General features: G+C 36.8%; 1 protein-coding gene across 1 annotated transcript in view; it reads left to right on the top strand.

The window, feature by feature from the left end:
• Positions 1-22,339, top strand: part of LOC121370596 (fibrous sheath-interacting protein 1-like) — a 29,747-nt gene extending 7,408 nt beyond the window's left edge. The window contains exons 5-12 of the mRNA XM_041495925.1: positions 3,519-3,626; positions 3,777-3,895; positions 4,708-4,827; positions 7,463-7,621; positions 14,768-14,926; positions 16,095-16,210; positions 16,585-16,733; positions 18,640-22,339. Coding sequence (XP_041351859.1) covers positions 3,519-3,626; positions 3,777-3,895; positions 4,708-4,827; positions 7,463-7,621; positions 14,768-14,926; positions 16,095-16,210; positions 16,585-16,733; positions 18,640-19,220 — 1,511 coding nt within the window. The 3' untranslated portion in view covers positions 19,221-22,339. The remainder of the gene's footprint in view (positions 1-3,518; positions 3,627-3,776; positions 3,896-4,707; positions 4,828-7,462; positions 7,622-14,767; positions 14,927-16,094; positions 16,211-16,584; positions 16,734-18,639) is intronic.
• Positions 22,340-23,602: the final 1,263 nt, after the last annotated feature.

Raw genomic sequence — 23,602 nt, 5'->3', positions numbered from 1 at the left:
TATATGAATCGACACTAAGATCATTGAAATCTGTTATTTCTATCATTTTTAGTGTTCGCATCTCGAAAAACGGTGGCCATTTTTTTAAATGGCGGCCATCTTGAAAATAGTGCCCGGATGAGTGGGCACCCCTTCTGACATTGACGCCATATATGTTACCTTCAATCCCTGAAAGTTTAATAAAATCTTCATAATATGCAGTTTTCTTATGAAAATTGGTATCTGGGAGCCGGACTATTCCTTTAATGTTCAGATTGTTGTATTGATATTTTAATAACCTTTTATTTAATTTACGTTTTTATCAGGTTATGAAAAAAAAAATCATCTGCAAACTGTGAATCAGCAAAGCTGTTCTCACATAAGTTAGCAGATTATTAAAAAATGTTTATTCCCAGATGAACGTAAAAGAAATAACGTTATGTTGTAATAAATGTAACAGAAATTTAATTATATCCAATAGACCTCTTTCACATTCCCATTGCGCATGTGCGCGAAGAGTACCGTCCCTTGCCGAATTGAACGGTATCGAGGCTATATACAAATTGGGGGGCATGATCGACAGTTGTCATGAGCGTTGTGATTAGCTTCGTAGGAGCTGTGAATCTCTAGCGACTAACGTACATATTTTGTACAAGATGTTAAAATGGCTGCAAAAAACAGTCTACTAAAGTTTACATCGGAATGGTTTAAGACCAAAAGCAGTGAAACATTAACTTAGACGAAGTCTCTGGAGTCGCCTGTCAAGGGTATTTTAACAATGTAAAATTAAAAGATTCACACACAAAAAAAAAACCTTTAGTGGAATGTGTTTTTTACTTTTAACAATTAGAATTATAGTTAAATACTCAAGCGGATTTCCAGTGATGTTTAATTCTCCACATGTATCAGTATTTAAAATTTAATAAAATATGCCTCCCCTTCCACCTAAAAACACAGACCTTTATCACAGCTCTATTTTCCCCTTATTGTTTCATTGAAAAAGACAGTCGTACAACTACTAATCAATGTTACATGTCTATCCACAAATTATTTATGTATTTATTTATTTACTTATTTATTTTGTTTATTTTTATTTTTTTATTTTTTTTACCAGCCTCGGTGGCGTAGTGGTTGGGCCATCGGTCTACAGGCTTGTAGGTACTGGGTTCGGATCCCAGTCGAGGCATGGGATTTTTAATCTAGATACCGACTCCAAACCCTGAGTGAGTGCTCCGCAAGGCTCAATGGGTAGGTGTAAACCACTTGCACCGACCAGTGATCCATAACTGGTTCAACAAAGGCCGTGGTTTTTTGCTATCCTGCCTGTGGGAAGCGCAAATAAAAGATCCCTTGCTGTTAATCAGAAAGAGTAGCCCATGTAGTGGCGACAGCGGGTTTCCTTTCAAAATCTGTGTGGTCCTTAACCATATGTCTGACGCCATATAACCCTAAATAAAATGTGTTGAGTGCGTCGTTAAATAAAACATTTTTTTTTTTTTTTTTATATTATTTTATTTTATTTTATTTTCACTACCATTTATATCAGATACATACAACTTCACTTGAAATAATATCTGATATTTACGAAGTTTTAAAACATATATGAACCGTCACACGTGAAAACCTTAGCATGACGTCAGAAACCGAGTAAACGCGGCTCAAAGTTTGATCTGCCCGGGATTGGACCCCTGGCCTCCAGAGGTCGGATCGGATCAAAGTTTGACATCACATGTAAACGCGGAAGTAAAAGTTGACATGCTGTTTGCGTTGTTTGTTTTGAAGAATTTAGAAAATGACATCTTGTTTACATGAAGATCAGTTTGAAGTAAAGATACATCTGTATGTACAATAGTGTTTGGTTACTATTTTGTATTTTGTACCTGAGAACATTGGTCGAGATCGTTAGCGATACCATCAGCACTTTGATACACATTTACAAGTATAAGGAGAAATCCTATATATCAATATGGTATGCAAGTATCCCACGTTTTTATAACGTACATGATTATACATAACATAAAGTGCAGCAACTTTTCCAGAGTGGTAGACCCATGCAACCCGATACGATCCTAATTTGATGTTTGGTCTAACTTATGAATAGTGTATATAACTTCAGGCCCGTAGCCAGCATGATTAGCGGGGTTTGGTGGGGGGTGGGGAGTTGGTGATGGGGGGGGGGGGGGGGATATCGAAATTCCATGTAAACGGAATCAATGTATTTATAATACTTCTCACATCCCACAAACAGGATAGCATACACGACGTCCTTTGATGGATCATTGGTTGGGACGGGAAATAATCAAACGGGGCCCACTGAGGAGGATCGAACTTGCAGCAAATGGAACCTGACAGACGTTATTGTTACGTTATCCCGGTCATTTGGGGACACGGACTTTTATATGTGAAATCCGATTTTGTTTTTCATTTGAGCGGAACTCTCAATCCCATCCCTCCAGGCTACGGGCCTGGCATGGTACTTAATGTTTGCTTCAAACATTCAAACGAAGTATCTTATGACTGCGCATAATAAACCCTCATGAATTTATAATAAAGAGACCATCCTGAGTTTGTAGCTATATTATCAAGCTGTCGGTTAGTCTAATCTGTTATAAATAAAACTTAATCTTTCTTAGGTTAAATAATCTTGCTTCGAATTTAAATAGCTGTATATGCAATACAGTTACATTTCTGTCCATTCTCAGGTTGGTATCAACCAAGAAATCGGAGGTGGGGACTATAGCCCCACTTTTATAAACCCGGTTTAAAATATGGCTTTTGCCCCTCACCCCCCCACCCCCCCACCAACTAGACTGTCCATCCACTACAGATTGTGCTCCCTCCTCCACCTCCAGATATCGTTCGTACGGGCCTGATTCTAATGTTTATATACCATAGCTCAAATTTCATATGTATCATTTAATTTATTCCAAATACCGCACAAAATTTTAAATAACTTGGCGAAAAGAAATCCCGACAAGAATCCTGAATATATTTATTTGTATAATGCTTTATAAATATTTAAATTATGTTAAATACAATAAATATCTGCATAGATACACGCGCGCACACATTAATATTTAATATTTCAGCCCATATCCGATATTTATTGCGTACGAATCCGAACTGATGGTTTGTCGGGCGTTAACAACAAAATATTTTTTTATTTCACAAATGTCTCCAATAAGTCTTGTTGGATGTCAACAGAATTTTCGGGTTCCCTACTGATAGAATAATTATTAATCATGGAGATATTCACATTCCTATTGCGTGGCCTCCAATTGTCTATGCCCCCCAACTTGTCCACAGGTCTATTTTTGCGAGATCTCGCGTGAGTTCGCGGTTTGCGTCCTTGAGTTACCCCGCAACTGGCATATGCGCAGTGGAATGTGAAAGAGGTCTTTTGTGTCAAACAAATTTAAGTTATAGTCATGCTACTAACAACTAGTGTTTAATATTAAATGTAATTCATGTGTTGTTTAATTGTGTGGCACATCTTCTCATTACAGACAATACATATATGTGATTGTTTTTAATTTTAGGAGTGGAAATGAATCCTCGCCCAGTGTCTCCCGTATTTCAGACACAGTTAAATGAACAGGACTTTCAGGAATCAAAGAGAAATTCTAAAGGAGATGACATTTCTGAAGGTATGTCATTCATTTGTTTATCACTAGACGGATAGTACCGATTTAAAATGTTTTTGTTTTTTTACCTCATCTTATATTATAGCTAAATACGTAACATATCCATTTTGACAATGTGTTTTATGATTTACAGTATTGTAAATATATTTATAGAAAACCATAGCACCTCTACATCTCGTGCATCCAATGATACGATGGGAGAAAACAGTGATAAAGAAAGTAAACATCGCCATAAGCAGAGAAAGAAAGACTTCATCAGAAGAAACAAAGAGGTAACAGTGATATTCAACATCGTTTCATTTCATTTCAACTTATTTTCGTGCTTATATCCAATTAAGTTTCAAGCATGCTGTCCTGCGCACACATCTCAGCTGTCTGAGCTGTCTGTCCAGGACAGTCGGTTAGTGGTTAGTGAGAGAGAAGAGGGTGTAGTGGCCTTACACCTACCTATTGAGTCGTTAAAACACGCTCTGGGTGGGAGCCGGTACCAGGGTGCAAACCCTGTACCTACCAGCCTTATGTCCGATGGCTTAACCATGCAACATTATCTCTGTTGCTTCAGGACAAGGTGTTATAAACAATTCCTATTGTTGATATAAATTTCTACTAAGTCGGCAGCTGTATCTTGGGTAACATAATTTATTCAGAAAGTAGTGAATAATTTAATATGTGTATGTGTGGCAGTACAGCATAACCTGCCACATGGTGAACATTATTAAAAAAAAAAAAAATAGCTTTGGTTTTTTAAGAATAAGCAGACATTGCCAATAAAAAGGCTTTCTAAATGATCCAGTGATTGAATTGAAACTTCCAGAGATATGTTAAGATTTCATATCGAAGAATGAGATCAAGTTGCTGTTAGTTCTGTAAAATGACAAAATGTAACACAACATTCACCATTTGAGTTTAGTGTTATTTTGTGATGAGAGAATGCCACTTTAAATGTTTTTTAAATCAATTACTCTAGTCTAACAAAATCATCAAAATAACATGTTTTAAATTAGAATGGCAGTGGTAGTTGTATTGTAACTACTGTGTAAACATGATGACAGTGTTTATTAGTTTATGTGTGTTGTTCCGCTAGTTGGCCGCTAATGCTGAAACTATAGCCATGACGGAGGAAGAGAAGCAGAGAGTGGGAGAGTTACTGGCTGACCTCGACTCAGTGCAAGAACACCCAGACGAAGAGGAGACTGTTGATGAGGTGGGCAACACAAACTAACATGGTACTCGGTAATGAAGATTCCTTTATAGAACAGTATTCAACCTGTAGCAGTTACATAATGCAATGTTGTCACTGGACAAGAGATTGTCATATCTAAAGATTACTTCTTGTCATATGATCTATCCTCTGGGCTATTTCTCATTCTAGCCAGTGCACCACGACTGGTATATCAAAGACTGTGGTATGTGCTATTCTGTCTGTGGGATGCTACATATAAAATATCCCTTGCTACTAATGGAAAAATGTAGCAGGTTTCCTCTCTTAAAAAAGTATATGTATAAATGTCCAAATATTTGACATCCAGTAGCCTATGATTAATAAATCAATGTGCTCTAGTTGTGTTGTTAAACAAAACAAACTTTAACTGTACAGCTAATTCCTTTATAGAACAGTATTCAACCTACATCTTTTACATAATGCAGTAAAATAATGCAGTATTGTCACTGGAATGGAGATTGTTATATGTAAAGATTATTTCTTGGAATATGGTCTATCCTCTAATGCCACATGCTGGTCAATTTGGGTAAAATATTTTATGATAAATATTAAATACATGATTTCTTCTGTGTGTGGTCAAACTGTTGTCACTAACAATAAAGTTCTAAATGACAAGAGTGATCTGGTCATTTGCATTGCCATTTTATTATTCAGACAGTTTACATTTTGTCTGATGTCTGTCTTCATTGAGAAACATTCCTTTGTTCGACACCCAGTTACTGATGTACTCTTGGTGCTGGGGTGTCGTTAAACATTCATTTGTTTATTGTAAAGCCTGAGCATGTACATTGGTACTATAAAAAGCAAAGGCTTACTAGGACTTGGAGAATAGTGAAGAATTTAAATCAGTATACATTCAAGAAAATGTTTACAGCATAGTAGTAAAACTATTAAATTTTATTGTTTACATTGTTTGGGGGTGGGAGGGTGGGGTGGAGATATTTTGCAAAAATTATCAAAATAGTACCATAACATTATAGGTCCTCAAAATAAAGCCCCCTTTCAAAACATAAATTTTACAAGTTATTATAGGAATACTACTTCAAGTTTAGGTAATTAAATTGTTTAAAACAATGTTACAATAATTTCTGAAGTATTTGTGATTTTAAAATAAAGACAGTTTATGATATTTTAAGGACATGAAATAAAACAAAATAATTTAATTTACTTTTTATATCAATATTTGAGCCGAATATGGACATTAAGACAATATCCTTCCTCAGATTAACTATTGTGTGCATGCTATGTATAACTTGTTTGTGTCCATTATCACATGAGTACTTGATATTGAAATAGTGATGGTTACAATCCTTATTTAATCAAGTACAATAAAATAACAAATTTAAGGTTGAGTGACACTGAAAATGATTTCACAAGGGACATAAACATGATATGAACTGGTAGCTAGTTTAATACTGTAAATCAGAAAATGTTGGCGAGCATAAAATATTCGCGAATTTAGTGAAGCCATAAAAAACGCTAACATTTCATGACGCTAAATATAAACTAAAGTCAGATTAAAACAAAAAATGAAACAAGTCTTAAAACGTATACATATTTAATAATGATTTGAATTAATCAACTGTGAACAATTAAATTGGATTTCAGAACCAAGGCAAATAAAAAGTCACATATCCTATGTACACTACCGTTCGTGGCACAATAATTAAAACTATTATCACTTCTGGTGCAGTGTCGCAGCAAAGCAAAACGAAATTTCAGTATTATGAATACAGTCTTATAGTTTCAATGTTTGTAACTTTTAGCAATAAAGACACATAATTGTGTTTAAAAATAAATTAGTTCTGTCACAGAAAACAAATCCATGAAAACGAATTGTTACGGGCTTGGTAACAACGGTATAACGGTTATTAACGCTAAAACATTGTTTTCTTTATTTGACAAAGTGAGAACTACTAGAGCAAAGAATACTAGTACGTCTCATTGGAGAAACAGCTTATGACCCCTGTACGCACAATAGACTACTCCGAAAACACGTTTTTATTGGACTGATTATGTGTGGTTGTTTCGTCAGCGATTAACTGGTCAAACAACAGGCTATAGATTATGCAATAAATAAAACAAAAAATACTAATTAGTTTAGATGTATAACACTGTAATGTTTTTATTAAAATTAAGTTGGAGACAAGCAGCGTCACTTGGATGTTTGAGGCTAAATTTCAAACCGGAAACAGTTTTCTTGTGACCAGTCAGTCGTAAAAAAATAAAAACTGGCTTACGGTTTTCAGGGGTTTTTTTTATATGCTGACCTCGCTAAAGTTTTATGTCGCTAATATGTCACTGATATGGATTTCGCTAAATTTTAAGGTCGCTAATATTTTCTGATTTACAGTATCCTATTTATTACCCATAATCAATCTTAATTTATATCACTCAACTGTTTCGTTGATGTTCCTGTAAGGTTGTAGTATGTCAATCGATGACATCAAAGTGTTACATCCTACTTGGCGTAACGCCAAATGGGACATATCGCTTTGATATGTATCAAGATATTTTTAACTATATGGGTAATAATTTTGTGTACATCTTAGCATAACTCCTGTAGTGTTTGTGTGTATTAAAAGTGAAAAGTAATGATGAGTTTTGTGTGTGTCAGGAGTCTACAAGTCAGATGTTAAGTGTGATACCCGGGGATGGCTACAACCCAGATTGTACTGAGCAGAACTCTCTCACTCACATCGACAGTCGGCTTCGCGTTCTCCTGCCAGACGATGAGTATCAGTCTCTTGTCAGTGTTCCCAGAATACCAGAACAGGTACTGTGCACACAAAGATCAAAATCAATTGTTTTATCACATCCTATATCACATGACACGAAAATATATGCATTTTTGATGGAGGAAAGGTTTCTTTTTCATTTTTGATTATAAAGCATTTCAGTTATTAATTTTGCATGACAAATTTTAATACCGCTACAATATATAAATATATATTTATATTAGTTTAGGTCACCGGAATGTCTGGTAGTGTTCACTGTTATATATTACATGTGTATAATTATGCAAACTCTTCCGTTTTGACTTGTATATTAAGTTGTATACTAGTCACAAGTTAAGGGCCAGGATGAATTTTCACCCTACTTATAAGAACGTTTTTGTAAAAAATATCAGGGCAATGACAGTTAATGAAAAGTAGGTTACAGATGTTGTCGAAATAATACATATTGCACATGCATCAGTTTTTACTCACAGCTTGTTTGGTAACAGGTAGAAAGTGTCACAAATGGATACAAAAAATTCAAACTTGTTCGAATTTTTAAAACTATTTTTCCTGACTAAGCTGGGCACTTGCCTGAGTTTGTTTTTCATGTTAACATGTTTCAAGTTTGACTTGGGTAGGGTGGGTATAAATTCTGTTGGAATCTGGCTTTGGATAACTATGCCACCGAAACGTAAACTGAGCAACCTGGACTGTGGCTGTAGGCTTGAACGATGGCGCATCTATGCAAGAAGTGGCAAGACGTCATCAGGTGAGCCACATAGCCTTGTGGTAAAGCACTCGCTCGATGCGCGGTCGGTATGGGATCGATCCCTGTTGGTGGGCCCATTAATTGGGCTATTTCTCGTTCCAGCCAGTGCACCATGACTGGCATATCGAAGGTTGTGGTATGTACTACCCTGTCTGTGGGATGGTGCATATAAAAGATCCGTTGCTGCTAATCAAAAAGAGTAGCCATGAAGTGACGACAATGGGTTTCCTCACTCAATATCTGTGTGGTCCTTAACCATATGTCCGACGCCATATAACCATAAAATAAAATGTGTTGAGTGCGTTGTTAAATAAAACATTTCCTTTCCTTTTCAAGTGAGCCATTACATCATCTAACAGCTACAAGAGCGTTTCCGTGTCACTGGCAGACCAATAGAGCAGTGTTCATGTGGCCCTTAACTTGTAGTGACTAGTATCTATTAAACTATTTATTTTATCACACATTTTTTCTTTCTTTAAATCTGTATTGGTGATATGTAACCAGATGTTTTTTTATATATGTACACTGATGGTGAATTATACCCCAAATGCATGCACAAAGTTTACTCATATGAGTAAATTTGCTCATGAGTAAAATTACTCATGTAAGTAAAAGCAAAATTGCTAAGCATTCGCATGACATTAAAGGGACAGTTTGCTGCATTGTAAGATGTTTCCGACTAATAAAATATTTCTACGATCAAACTTACATATTAAATATATTTTCTTGTTTAGAATATCAGTGTCTGTATATTCAATGTGTTTCTGGTCGTCTTAATATTTGTAAGAAGCCCAAACTGGATTTTTTAGGAAATAAAATGAAAATTAACATAGTACAAATATTAAAATGATCAGAAACATGTTTAATATACAGCCACTAATATTCTAAACAAGAAAATATATTTAATATGTAAGTTTAATCGTAGAAATATTTTATTAGTCGATAACATCTTAAAACATTGCAGCAAACCTTTAACAAAGGTGAGTATTTCAATCATGTAAAAGGCAGATAGATTTGAATGTGCTTTAGTTTCTACCAAGATCGAAATGAAAAACTTGTTATTATACCACAAGAAAGCCGGAAGATATTTTCCAAACAAAGTACATGTGTATGTGTATTTCTGAATGGACAGGACTATTTTTGATTTGGTTTGTGATAAACTGTCGGATGTTTTGAAATCAAAGGAAAACTGGGTTCGTATGTCACTTGACTTACGAAAATTACTGGGTATAGCCATCTACCTTGGAGTATCGAACTGTAGAACATCTGTTTGGAGTGGGAAAATCTACAGTATCAGAATGTATCGATGATTTCAGTGAAGCCATGATAAAAGTCCTGATGGATGAGTATTTGTGTTTTTTTACTAAGGATGACAACCTGAAGGAAGCCATAAGTGGATTTCAAAATAAATGGCATTTTCCTAAGTGTGATGGGGCGATTGATGGATGCCGCCTTCCCATCAATGGACCGCAAGACTCCCATGGTGATTATCTCAAGAGACAAGAGTGGTACTCGCTCATCCAGCACGGTGTCTGTGTGATCACATGTACATATTGAGGGATATAAACATCGGTTGGCCTGGGCACGTATGTGACGCCACAGTTTTGGCAAATTCTGAACTCTTTTTCAAGAGAATTCCACTCTATTCCCACATTGGCTGAAAAAAGTATCTCTTCCACGAAAAGATGTCACAATACCAGTTGTTTTTATCGCTGACCCGGCCGACCAACTGAGGCACTGGCTTCTAAAACCACACTGAAACCGTACAGTAACCGGTGTACTCTTTCTAATGAATACCAGGGGTTATAGATTTTTTTTAATTCACTTATCATGGGGCCAGTGGATTTGAAAATTCACTGTCCATGGTGAAAAATTGACTTGCCCAATTTTAACTGTTGATAAAACAAAAAACCAGAAAATTAAAATAATTAACTTTTTAATGTACATTTTGCATACTGAGATCATGTTTAATCAATCTGTCAATTTGCACAACACATAGGCTCATTAGGCATACTTTATAGTTTGTATAGAAAAACATGCAAACAATTTTCATCAGTTTGGAATAAAGTTACATGTTAAAATTTTAAAATAATTGTTTCCACTAAACCCACCTACGTTATAAAAAAGAATCCGTGTTACGTATTAAAAACAATTAACAGTATTAAAAACAAATGAATATTTTATCACTTATGAATGAGTATATATTTATGTACTCCCCCCAAAAAAGAAAATGTAGGTACTTTGTTTAATTTATCTATTTCATTTATTTTAATTTTTTATGTATTTTTTGCAATTTATGTGATATTTTATAAATTAAATTAATAATTTACACATTTAAAGTTTTGCAAATGTAAATGGTGATATGCAACCTTTAAAACTAATAACAGACTGGTTAGCGTTTTGCATATTACACTTGCACTGTACTAATATTAATATTAGAGTAACAAATCTCTGGGTTCCAGTATAAAAAAGAAAATGGTGACAAACAATAAACTTTAATTTTTTCAGTATTTACACTTTATAACTTGAATAAAATTACATCAGTAGGTATACTCGGATGTCATGGATGGGTCAAAGATTACTGGTTGCCAACTATTTGTCAGTGAAATATTGCATGTGATCACAAATCGAAAGAAGTGATTTGTAGATGTTTCTTTTGTTTTCATACGATCCTAGCGTTGTAAACTTTTTTAATTAAAAAAAAATTGTTACCACTTGCCATCGGGATCGCACAAAGTAACTTTTACTGGCCCAAATCCAAAAACCACTCACCTTGGGCACCGGGCCACCATATTCTAGAACCCCTGCGAATACTTTTAATTACAGGCTGAGTAGCGCCCGAATGACTATAGAAAATTTGTTTGGACGTCTCAAAGGGTCGATGGCAGCATCTCCAGAAGCGCCTGGATGTAGATGTTCAGTTTGCTTGCAATGTCATTGCGGCCTGCGCTGTGCTACACAACATAAGCAAGACCCACAATCAGCTCTATGACAAGAACTGGGACGAAGAGGAGTCACAGGATGTTACTGGTGACATAGAAAATGGCAGAGACCTGGATGCTGGGGGAAAATCGGGACTTCTCATTCAGAAACATATCACCCAAGCCTTTGCTAACAATGTTTTTTGAATGCGGATGTTTGTTTCATTCAAATAAACACTGATGGTTGATGTTTGTTTCATTCAAATAAACACTGATGGTTGATGTTTGTTTTATTCGAATATTTAATTAATCAATTGACAATGATTCTCGATGTTTGTTTTATTGCAGTAAACAGTGATTGTAGATGTTTGTTTCATTTGAATCATAATTACTGTTTTAGATGTTGATCAAACAGTCAAAATATACTTGTAGTACTGTCTTTGGTGAACAGCTGCTTTATTTAATGACACACTCAACATATTTTATTTACTGTTATATGGCATCTGTCATATGGTTAAGGACCATTCAGATAACGAGAGAAGAAACCCTCTGCCGCCACTTCATGGGCTACTCTTTTTGATTAGCAGTAAGGGGTATTTTATATGTGCCATCTAACACAGGATAGTAGCACTGGTTGGAACAAGAAATAGCTTAACGGATCCACCAAGGGAGATCGATACGACTATCCACCACACCTGAGATAAGTGTGAAAAGTTAAATAGTAATACTCATGTGAGTATTTTCACTAAGCATTAGCATGACAAAATTGCATATCAAGCAAATTTGCTCATGAGTAAATATACTTTTGCTTGACCTCTAGACCACATGAAAATTTACTCCTGGAGTAATTTTACTCACTTAAGCAAATGTGTTCGCATAACATATACTACTCAAAAGAATTTAAGGGTCAAAAATTTATAACCAAATAAGTTTCAGAGTGTATTAGATTGATGATGTAAACTACACCAATTTTTTTATTTATTGTTCCATATTTACAAAAAAACACAAATAAACGTCACTGTATACAAGAAAGTCACATGACATGCTGTCAAAGTTGAAGGTTGTCAAACATGGATTTTACACATTAGAACATTCGTTTAATAGTGTGTGAATCCACCCATGGCGCGAATACACTCGACACATCGTTGCCTCATGCTGTTGATCAGACGTCTGAAGAACTCTTGGGGAATGGCCTGCCACTCTGCCATAAGAAGTTGACCCAGATCATGAAGGTTGGCCGGAGGGGCATGGTTATCCCGAACTCTCCTGCCTAATTCGTCCCAGGTGTGCACTATTGGGGCCAAGTCAGGCGAATATGCTGGCCAATCCATCCTGGCAATACCTTGTTGTCTGAGAAAGTCCGTTACCACCCTAGCGCAGTGGGGTCTGGCATTGTCATCCTGCAGAACTGCCCCGCCGCCAATCTGCTGAAGGCCCGGGAGAACCAACGGCCGGATAATCTCATTCAGATAGCGGATTCCATTCAGATTGCCATCCACCACATAGAGGGGGGTCCTGTGGTGGATAGAGATGCCGCCCCACACCATGACGCTGCCACCACCGAACCGGTGACGTTGTCTAACGTTAATGTCAGCGAAGCGCTCCCCAGGACGTCTGTAGACATGAACCCGACCGTCGTTGAACTGGAGACTAAACCTGGACGCATCAGTGAACATCACTCGACCCCACTGAACACGTTGCCACCGCAGATGAAGCGTGCACCAGTGACGTCTGGCCATTCTTTGACGTGGTAGGAGTGGTGGTCGAACAGCCTGGCGACGACAGCGTAGATTATTGGCTCTCAGACGATTGCGTATGGTTTGATCAGACACTCGAGTTCCAGTCGCAGTCTGCAGATTGTCACGTAATCGGCATGCAGTGGTTGTGCGTTGACGTAGAGCCATATTGGTGATGTAGCGGTCCTCTCTATTTGTAGTGCTTCGGGGTCTTCCCGAACGTGGACGATTTCGAACAGAATTCGTTGCTTGGTACCGTTGCCACAGTCGGCCAATGACACTCTGACTGACACCAAGTCTCAGAGCAACATTTCTTTGCGTATTGCCATCCTGAAGCCAAGCAATAGCCCTTCCTCGATCTTCGATAGTCAGTTGAAGTCGTACCATTGTCGAATTTGGAGTGTGCACCGTACACGAATGCAAGCTCCAATTATACGGAAATTCAGCATTGGGAACATGGAATACACGTGCAAAGCGTGCAAATGAAGCACTTTGTGAAAAAGCAAGTTATGGGCACTTAGCAGACCTTTCGCTTTCGCCCTAATTTACGTGCAAATGTAAGCATGTTTTCGCCATTAGAACTAGTCGACAGTGTCAATGACAGTGGATTTTAATTCATTTATGGGTTGCTTAGACCCACTTTCGTCAAAATGGAACAATACCATGCGTGACATTATGGTCTAGATAATATAATTGACATTCAAAAAATAATGTCGAAAATATCGTTTTATTTTGAGTAGTATATATACTCACATGAGTATATTTACTTATTAAGTAAATTTGCTTACGTGAGTAAATATGTGCATGCATTTGGGGTATAAGACTATATGTAAAAATTACCAATTGTTTGACATCCAATAGCCGATGATTGATAAATCAATGTACTCTAGTGGTGTCATTAAACAAAATAAACTTGTTTTGGTTTTTTTTTTTATGGTGAATTGGTTGTATATATATAAGCAGTTAAAATATCTACAAGAGATCTGTGTGTCAGCAATGTTTTAAATTATTTTAAATATCCTCTCTTAGGCTGTGCATATGCGATAACAATACCAAAATGAAAAGATTAAAAAATACTGATGCACACAATATTTGAGGAATATTATAAGATTGTTCATTTCTGGGTATATTAAAACCTTCAATTCACCCCATCTCTATAAAATAGTAAAACTGTGACGAATAATAGCTGACGTTAATGATGTCGGAGATGTATGACCCATGACTTAAAGAGTTAAAACAAGACTAAGTGTTTACAAATGGGATGGTCCTCTTCCTCAGTATCATATGTATTTAGATGAAATGTGAAAGACGGAAGTGACTTTGTAGTTGGTGTAATAACGTTGATTGTAGTGGTGATCACTCCCATCTTAAAACTAAGAAAAAACAATTGTACATGTATTAGCAAATTCAAACCTTCAGCTTCTTTTGTATTTTTTTCAGATTTTATTAATGTATTTTTATACTTTGTTGTTTTTGTATTTTATTTTTAATGTATATTGTACACTATAAGCCACTCCAATATTATTTTTTAAATTATGGATACAAGTAAAGAATGATGGTATAAAGATTAAATTATTGTACACCGTTAATTTGTTGTTGGGGAGAAGTGGTTAACAGGTTTTATAGATAAAGCTTTACAGGAGCAGAAAAATGAAAGCTCTCTGACTGAAATAGTGGGTTTTTTTAAATTGGAGTTGCCTATAAGCTTTGTATGTTTTATTTTGTGTTTGTCACACTTCACTCTGGTATGTGTACTTGCATGCATTTTCTCAACAGCACAAATGCTTCACTCGTGTGGATGTTATGTCTTGTATTGACAATGACCGATACGGAGAGAGAGCTCTCCTAGAAACTAAGGAGGAAAGAGATATGAGCTTAAGACTGAAAGCTATAGAAGATGAGCTGGCTTATTTCCATAATCCCGAGGAACGTGAGGTACTTTTCTACAAACTCCATACATTTAGATTCAAGCTGGAATTAGACACTTTCTCTGTTTACATCTTAGAAGTTGGCTGATGTGCAGAAATATGATATATTTTTTTATCGTCAAATAATTCTAGTTAAAATATTTATGTTTCAATCCAAATTCAAAAGTTCCTTTCATATGAATTAATGTGGATGAAATAATATACATTTTAATCAGCTCCAAAACGACCCAGTAAAATATTTAAAAAATGGATTACATATAACAAGTGAATTAACAAGTGTACAGATGTATCACTCTCTGTGTTCAAGCCAGTCCATCATGGGCAGACAGTTTGATGTTGGTCAAACCAACTGACTTTTTTTTTTCCTTTCATTCTTATAATGCTCCGTCTTCTGTAATGATGTGATTTTCACTTTGAAATAAGATGAAATCACATGTAAATGTACAGCAAGTATAACTGTTGGTCACAAACGTAAACTTTGAATTGTTGTAAACTTATAAGTTGTTGGTCTTGTGGTGGGACCAGCAATACTGTAACATCCCAAGGGAGATAATCAAAAATGGACTATCTTTATTGCCTTAGTGTACATGTACCCGATATGTATATTATTATGAGGTGAAGGGTTTTGTTTACCAATAGCTTTTCTTGTGCCTGAACGGTAGCGGTTTGTATTTCTTACTCAAGACCTGCTTTTTAATGCAGCCATCGTAATATTTAATACATTGGTCAGGATTTTTTACTTTTGTAATAAACTCTTACATCTTCATGGCCACTTTTATGTTTGTGAGTTTAACTGTGATCTTTTTATCTTTAATTTGTATGTGCCAGTTGTATAGTTGACTAAGTTTTCTCAAAATAGAGCTCATTAAGAAGAAATGTCTCGATTGGTAAATATGGTTGTAATTTGTCAAATACACTGAGAGTTAGTGAAGTAACACAGAAACACTACATGTAATAAACCCATGACCAGTCCACTCAACAATGTTGCAGAATTTCACAAAGTTTGATTTGGTGTTTTTATTTCTAATAAGTGCATCAGTTGATCATGTTTTTTTTAGTACCTTCTAGTTTTAGAACTGACATGATTTGTTAGCATTAATTACTACGAAGTTGTTTTTTTCTGCCAGTATTTGATTTAATACATGTACTTACATGTTAAAATGATTGTCGTTTAGCTCGACTCATCTCGTCTGTCCGAATATCAGCTGAACTCTCTGCTGGACCAGTGTGTCCGATCTCTCTCCAGGACGTCGAGTGCAGACACTGTCTCGGAAAACAACTTAACTGCAAGGTGTGTTCATCAAACTACATGTAGCTGTTTTCATCTTGTGGGGGGGGGGGGGGGGGGGGTACGGTGCTCTCCTGATGTGCGATCGATCTAGGATCAATCCCCATTGGTGGGCCCACTGGGCTACAGGTATTTCTCGTTCCAGCCAGTGCTCCACAACTGGTGTGACAAAGGCCGTGGTATGTACTATCCTGTCTGTGGGACTGTGCATATAAAAGATCCCTTGCTGCTAATCGAAAAGAGTAGCCCATAAAGTGGCGACAGCGGGTTTCCTCTCTCAGTATCTGTGTGGTCTGTAACCATATGTCCGATGCCATATAACCATAAAATAAAATGTGTTCAATGCGTGATTAAATAAAACATTTCCTTCCTTCCAGGTCAGAGCAGTCTTCCTGTTCGAGCATCCTGGAGAACCTGCCCCACCTCCCAGACGACGTGCTGCAGAAACTGCTGGCTGAGGCTCACTTCCCACTGAGCTCCAGGCTCGGCACTCTCGATGAACAAGATGAAAGCAGTGAAACGGAAGGTCAGTCACACTTACGAGATAAACATCATCTGACGTCAGATGATGTTTATCTCCATTCTACCATGGCTAAAAAAGTGTTCAATTTTGGAACTATTTTTAATCCGTGGAACAAAAATTAATGAATTGGCTAGACACGGTCATCTTTGTTGGGTTTGGGTCTGCCTTTAAACAAAAATGCACTGTTGACATACAACTGTAGAATTTTAATCAGTGGTTACAAAGGAAAATTCAAGAACAAGAATAAATAAATAGAGTTACAAACTATTTTCTGTCATGGTCAGCTGATGTTTATCCTCTATATTTTGATCGTCTGCTACTGTTCTGTACATGCTACATTTAGTTACTGTTTAGTCTTGTAAAAAACACAATATGTGTACTAACTTTCTGTTCTTCACTTGTTCCGTTGTGTTCCTCGTCGCTGGTTTCCATGTCATCATCAAACCATTCAGGATTTATTTCTCTTTCTGGATCGAAAATATCCACCAGCGTTCTTTGTTGATAAGCACCTATTCATATTCTTACGCGAGTAAAGCGTCTTAATTAAATCAGAGGTGGTTATCGTAAATTTAACACCTCTAATTTAAGGTGAGTAGCTAATCAGAATCAAGTATTTTCCAAAGTCATTATTAACCACATGGTTACATATCAAACTGATACCTCCCACTAGAATGCCAATTGGGATGTCACACTTTGTGACGTCATCGATTGGCGCACTACAACCTTACAGGAACATCAAGAGGAAGGAAAGTTATTCTTCTTTCGATGGAATTCTGCCTTTTTGGCACATCAAAAACATAAATAAGTAAAGGCACACGAGTTGAAAACAAGTTGAATGATATAAATTAAGATTGATTATGGGTAATAAATAGGATATTAAACGGGCTACCATTTCATGTCATGTTTATGTCCTGAGTGAAATAATTTTCATTGTCATTCGCTAAAGCTCGTGACATTTGAAAATGATTTCACTCTGGACATAAACAGGAAGGTCAGAACGTGTGTACAAGTTGGGTGTGCTTTACAACAACTTGCTCTGGTTACAATGTTCAATTTTTACCTTAGCAGCCCACTACTAAATGATGCATATATGGTGTTCCAAACATACATAGTGTCTGTACATAGTGTAACATTATTCATTTTCATTTTAACTTATTGTCGTGCTTATATCCAATCAGGATTCAAGCACGCTGTCCTGGGCACACACCTCAGCTATCTGGGAGGTCTGTGCAGGACAGTGAGTTAGTCGTTAGTGAAAGAGAAGATGGTGTAGTGGTCTTACACCTACCGATTGAGTCGTTAAAACTCCCTCTAGGTGGGAGCCGGTACCGGGCTGCGAACCCAGTACCTACCAGCCGTATGCTTGAAGGCTTAACCACGACACCACCCAGGCTGGTATAGCATTATTAATACTCTTCTATGCCTACTATTGAGAATGATCCACCATAATTATTTCATGTGAGAAGAAAAGTAAAAGTGTTTATTTTGTGTGCAAGTTAGAAAACAATTGGCTCCGAAATAAATAACTTTTAATAAATTTCATAGTATGAGAAAAGGCATCCAGTAGATTGTTTTTAAGTAGTGGTTAAATGTTTTCTTGTTCTGGTCCTTTGTTAATGGTTGACATTTTAATGGTGTGCCTGGTTTTAGTCACCTAGGCAACTATTATGCATGGATGAAATATATTTCTTTCTTTATTGTTACTTAACATTTAATACAAATTTGGAATAAGTACAAGTAGTTTAATATTAAAAACAATAAATTAACAATTCTCATTCAAACAATTATTTTACATTAATTTGTTATTTCTTTTATGCAATTGTAGTTTAAAACAAAAAATTGGTGTACGGTACATATTATGGCATTGTAAATTCTTGCACATCCATTTATTGTTTTTGTTTTAATTAAGGTGGAGAACACAAGCCTATTTTAGCTGAAACATGGAAGACAATCGCCGAGCAGGATGAAAGTTCTGACCCCATTGAGACTGCAGAGCAACTGTACACCAACTCCTGGTCTAGGTCATCTTCTCGGAACACTCTACGATCACACAGCATTCTGGGAAGGCCGGCCTCAAACCAGTCCTATCACATCAACGACATGTTTGATGATGACGACGACGATGATGATGATGATGATGATGATGATGACAAGCGACTCATCTTGCCAGAGATCAGCTCCAGCCCGTATCTAGTGACTCAGGGTTTGAATAACCAAGTGTCAAAGAATGAATACCACAGCAAGAGGAACAGCCAGGCTGCCAGTGGCAGGAGCAGCATAGACATTCTGAGGAACAATCTCATCGAGGCAGATTGCACCAGTAACGCCGGTGATCAAAGTGCTCTCAGTTTTGAAAGTGACATAGTCGTGCCTCGGCCACCGACCGGAGAGAGACGGCCGTCATCGGGACACGGTTCAAAGTCGTCACGGTCAGTGGTATCTGGAGTCTCCTCACCAACAGTCAGGACTTTAGATCATTTAGGATCCTGATACACGGCTTTGTTACTGAAATAACGAAACATTCTCGCCAGTTTTAGCAGTATGAGCTATGATCAAAGTTGACCCAGTTGGATGCATTTGTCACAGAGTGGTGAACATTGACCAGCAGTAGTATTTGATAGACTTCCAGAGAAATGTTTTTATTTTTATTCTGTGGTCTTTAGTGAGTTCCATTGGTTATCAGTATTAAGTGCATTTGATCATAAATCTCTTGTACACCAGTACATTTATGATAATGAAGCTCTCCATAACAATCCCTGTCAACCCTCCTGTATCTCTTGTACACCAGTACCTTTATGATAATGAAGCTGTCCATAACAATCCCTGTCAACCCTCCTGTATCTCTTGTACACCAGTACATTTATGATAATGAAGCTGTCCATAACAATCCCTGTCAACCCTCCTGTATCTCTTGTACACCAGTACCTTTATGATAATGAAGCTGTCCATAACAATCCCTGTCAACCCTCCTGTATCTCTTGTACACCAGTACATTTATGATAATGAAGCTGTCCATAACAATCCCTGTCAACCCTCCTGTATCTCTTGTACACCAGTACCTTTATGATAATGAAGCTGTCCATAACAATCCCTGTCAACCCTCCTGTATCTCTTGTACACCAGTACCTTTATGATAATGAAGCTGTCCATAACAATCCCTGTCAACCCTCCTGTATCTCTTGTACACCAGTACATTTATGATAATGAAGCTGTCCATAACAATCCCTGTCAACCCTCCTGTATCTCTTGTACACCAGTACCTTTATGATAATGAAGCTGTCCATAACAATCCCTGTCAACCCTCCTGTATCTCTTGTACACCAGTACATTTATGATAATGAAGCTGTCCATAACAATCCCTGTCAACCCTCCTGTATCTCTTGTACACCAGTACCTTTATGATAATGAAGCTGTCCATAACAATCCCTGTCAACCCTCCTGTATCTCTTGTACACCAGTACATTTATGATAATGAAGCTCTTCGTAACAATCCCTGTCAACCCTCCTGAATCTCTTGTACACCAGTACATTTATGATAATGAAGCTCTCCATAACAATCCCTGTCAACCCTCCTGTATCTCTTGTACACCAGTACATTTATGATAATGAAGCTGTCCATAACAATCCCTGTCAACCCTCCTGTATCTCTTGTACACCAGTACCTTTATGATAATGAAGCTGTCCGTAACAATCCCTGTCAACCCTCCTGTATCTCTTGTACACCAGTACCTTTATGATAATGAAGCTCTCCGTAACAATCCCTGTCAACCCTCCTGTATCTCTTGTACACCAGTACCTTTATGATAATGAAGCTCTCCGTAACAATCCCTGTCAACCCTCCTGTATCTCTTGTACACCAGTACCTTTATGATAATGAAGCTGTCCATAACAATCCCTGTCAACCCTCCTGTATCTCTTGTACACCAGTACATTTATGATAATGAAGCTCTTCGTAACAATCCCTGTCAACCCTCCTGAATCTCTTGTACACCAGTACATTTATGATAATGAAGCTCTTCGTAACAATCCCTGTCAACCCTCCTGTATCTCTTGTACACCAGTACCTTTATGATAATGAAGCTGTCCATAACAATCCCTGTCAACCCTCCTGTATCTCTTGTACACCAGTACCTTTATGATAATGAAGCTGTCCATAACAATCCCTGTCAACCCTCCTGTATCTCTTGTACACCAGTACCTTTATGATAATAAAGCTGTCCATAACAATCCCTGTCAACCCTCCTGTATCTCTTGTACACCAGTACCTTTATGATAATGAAGCTCTCCGTAACAATCCCTGTCAACCCTCCTGTATCTCTTGTACACCAGTACCTTTATGATAATGAAGCTGTCCATAACAATCCCTGTCAACCCTCCTGTATCTCTTGTACACCAGTACATTTATGATAATGAAGCTCTCCATAACAATCCCTGTCAACCCTCCTGTATCTCCTGTACACCAGTATATTTGTTAGGATAATAGGGTTCCCCATAATACCTGTTAACACCCCTGTTTTCCACAGGAGTCTCCGGTTATTGGCCAAGTCCATACAAACAATTTAAAGTTTGGGGGAAATATGGTTTATTTTAATTTCCATGGCAACTAATCTGCTGACTAAAATTAATGTCACATAGTTATGATACAAGTCTTCTGTAAAAGTGCATATTTTTAATGCTCAGAAAAGTTAAGACACATTTAAGTTGTTACAAATTTCAAATAAATTCAGACTGAAAAGGCTTTAAAATATTATCTTGGTTTTGTTTGTGAATGTTTTTAAATACAATTATTTTCACGTTAACATTATTATTATTATTTTTATTTTTATTATTATTATTATTATACTGGACTGTCATTAAATATTCATTTTTATTTTTTATATGCTTTATAATATTGATGGATTCCAGCCATACCAGTTTCTTGTACATTCTGTTTTTTTAACAAATGGTAAATTTTAAAAATAAATTTTTAAAAAACCCCAAAACATTTCACTTTACATATACTTTAGGACTAATGCAGATAGCCTCATCAGCAATATAATTTCATTGACCTCTTCTCTTTTCCATTCGTACACCTGTCTCTTTTAACTTCTGTTCATATTTAGTGCCACTGTGAGTAGTAATCTACCGTGTAGTGTGAATACATGTATAATATACTATAGCCCCTTGGCTTGAACCCCGTCAGTGCTCGAGAAAGTGTTCGACCCATCGGGTAGTTCAACCTATCCATTCAGTTAACATTGTGTAAATGTAACTCAGGACTTTGTGTTTTTGGTTCGAACATTGCAGTGTATTCGACCCTTCCAAGTTTCACCCAACGAGATGTTACTGTATATACATAATCCATGCCAAAGTTATTCCGTCCATGTAATTTCCACAAAATGGCAGTATTAGTCCTGAAACAGCTACGGTATTATGTTTTTACATGCTTATATCTAATAAAAGTCCAAGCAGCACACATACACATGTGAAATGTATTTCTATAAAATGATGGGCTGCTGTTTTGTGTTCTGCCTATCTCCTGTTTTAGGTACAACTTGTTGTTTGGATAGTTATACATCCTGTTACCTATCATCAGATTTATTTATAAATAAAGGCATATTGTTCAACAATTCAGTTAGTCTTTTATAAAATGTGGGTGAAACCCTATTTTACTTTTACAATTACTACAAACATTATTAATAATCAGCTATTGGATGTCAAACATTTGGTAATTTTGACATAGTCTTAGAGAAGAAACCCACTATATTTTTCCATTAGTAGCTAGGGATCTTTTGTATGCACCATCCCACAGATAGGATAACACATACCACGGACTTTAATATAACAGTCATGGTGCACTGGCTGGAATGAGAAATAGCCCAATGGGTCCACCAATGGGGATTGATCTCAGACTTGGAGAGAAAACCTGCTACATTTTTCGTTACTAGCAATTATAAATATTTTATATGTGCCATCCCACAGACAGAATAACACATACCACGGCCTTTGATACACCAGTTGTGGTGCTCTGGCTGGAACTATATAATATATTTCAATGGCCCCACGGGTGGGGATCGATCCTTCACTGACCGCGCATCAGGTGAACGTTTTACCTCTGGGCTACGTCCCGCCCCTCCATTTTTACATGGATTACAACTATATGTAATAGTGTGGGTAGAATAATGGAAATACATGGTGAAAAGGTTCTACATTTTGCTCGAATATTTCTGGTGTTTTTTTTTACCCAAATCTGAAAATATATCCAGCACTGTCCCTTCCCCCGATCCCCCATTTCTAATTGCTTAATTACAATATATACACCATCGTACCACAACATCTTTCAAAGATAAACAACATACGTATAGATATATAGGGCTGAATTTATGAAGCCCGTTTCTCTTAAACGCAGGTGTTTAATCATTGTAAATGTATGTAGTTACACGCGTGTAAGACGTAAACAGGTGTTTAATCATTGTAAATGTATGTAGTTACACGCGTGTAAGACGTAAACAGGTGTTTAATCATTGTAAATGTATGTAGTTACAAGCCTGTAAGACATAAACAGGTGTTTAAGCATTGTAAATGTATGTAGTTACACGCGTGTAAGACATAAACAGGTGTTTAAGCATTTGTAAATGTATGTAGTTACACGCGTGTAAGACATAAACAGGTGTTTAAGCATTGTAAATGTATGTAGTTACACGCGTGTAAGACAAACAGGTGTTTAAGCATTGTAAATGTATGTAGTTGCACGCCTGTAAGACATTAACAGGTGTTTAAGCATTGTAAATGTATGTAGTTACACGCCTGTAAGACATTAACAGGTGTTTAAGCATTGTAAATGTATGTAGTTACACGCCTGTAAGACATTAACAGGTGTTTAAGCATTGTAA

The sequence above is a fragment of the Gigantopelta aegis genome, chromosome 4, assembly GCF_016097555.1.
Source record: "Gigantopelta aegis isolate Gae_Host chromosome 4, Gae_host_genome, whole genome shotgun sequence".
Classification (NCBI taxonomy): Eukaryota; Metazoa; Mollusca; class Gastropoda; order Neomphalida; family Peltospiridae; genus Gigantopelta; species Gigantopelta aegis.
This window is presented reverse-complemented; position numbering and strand designations above follow the sequence as displayed.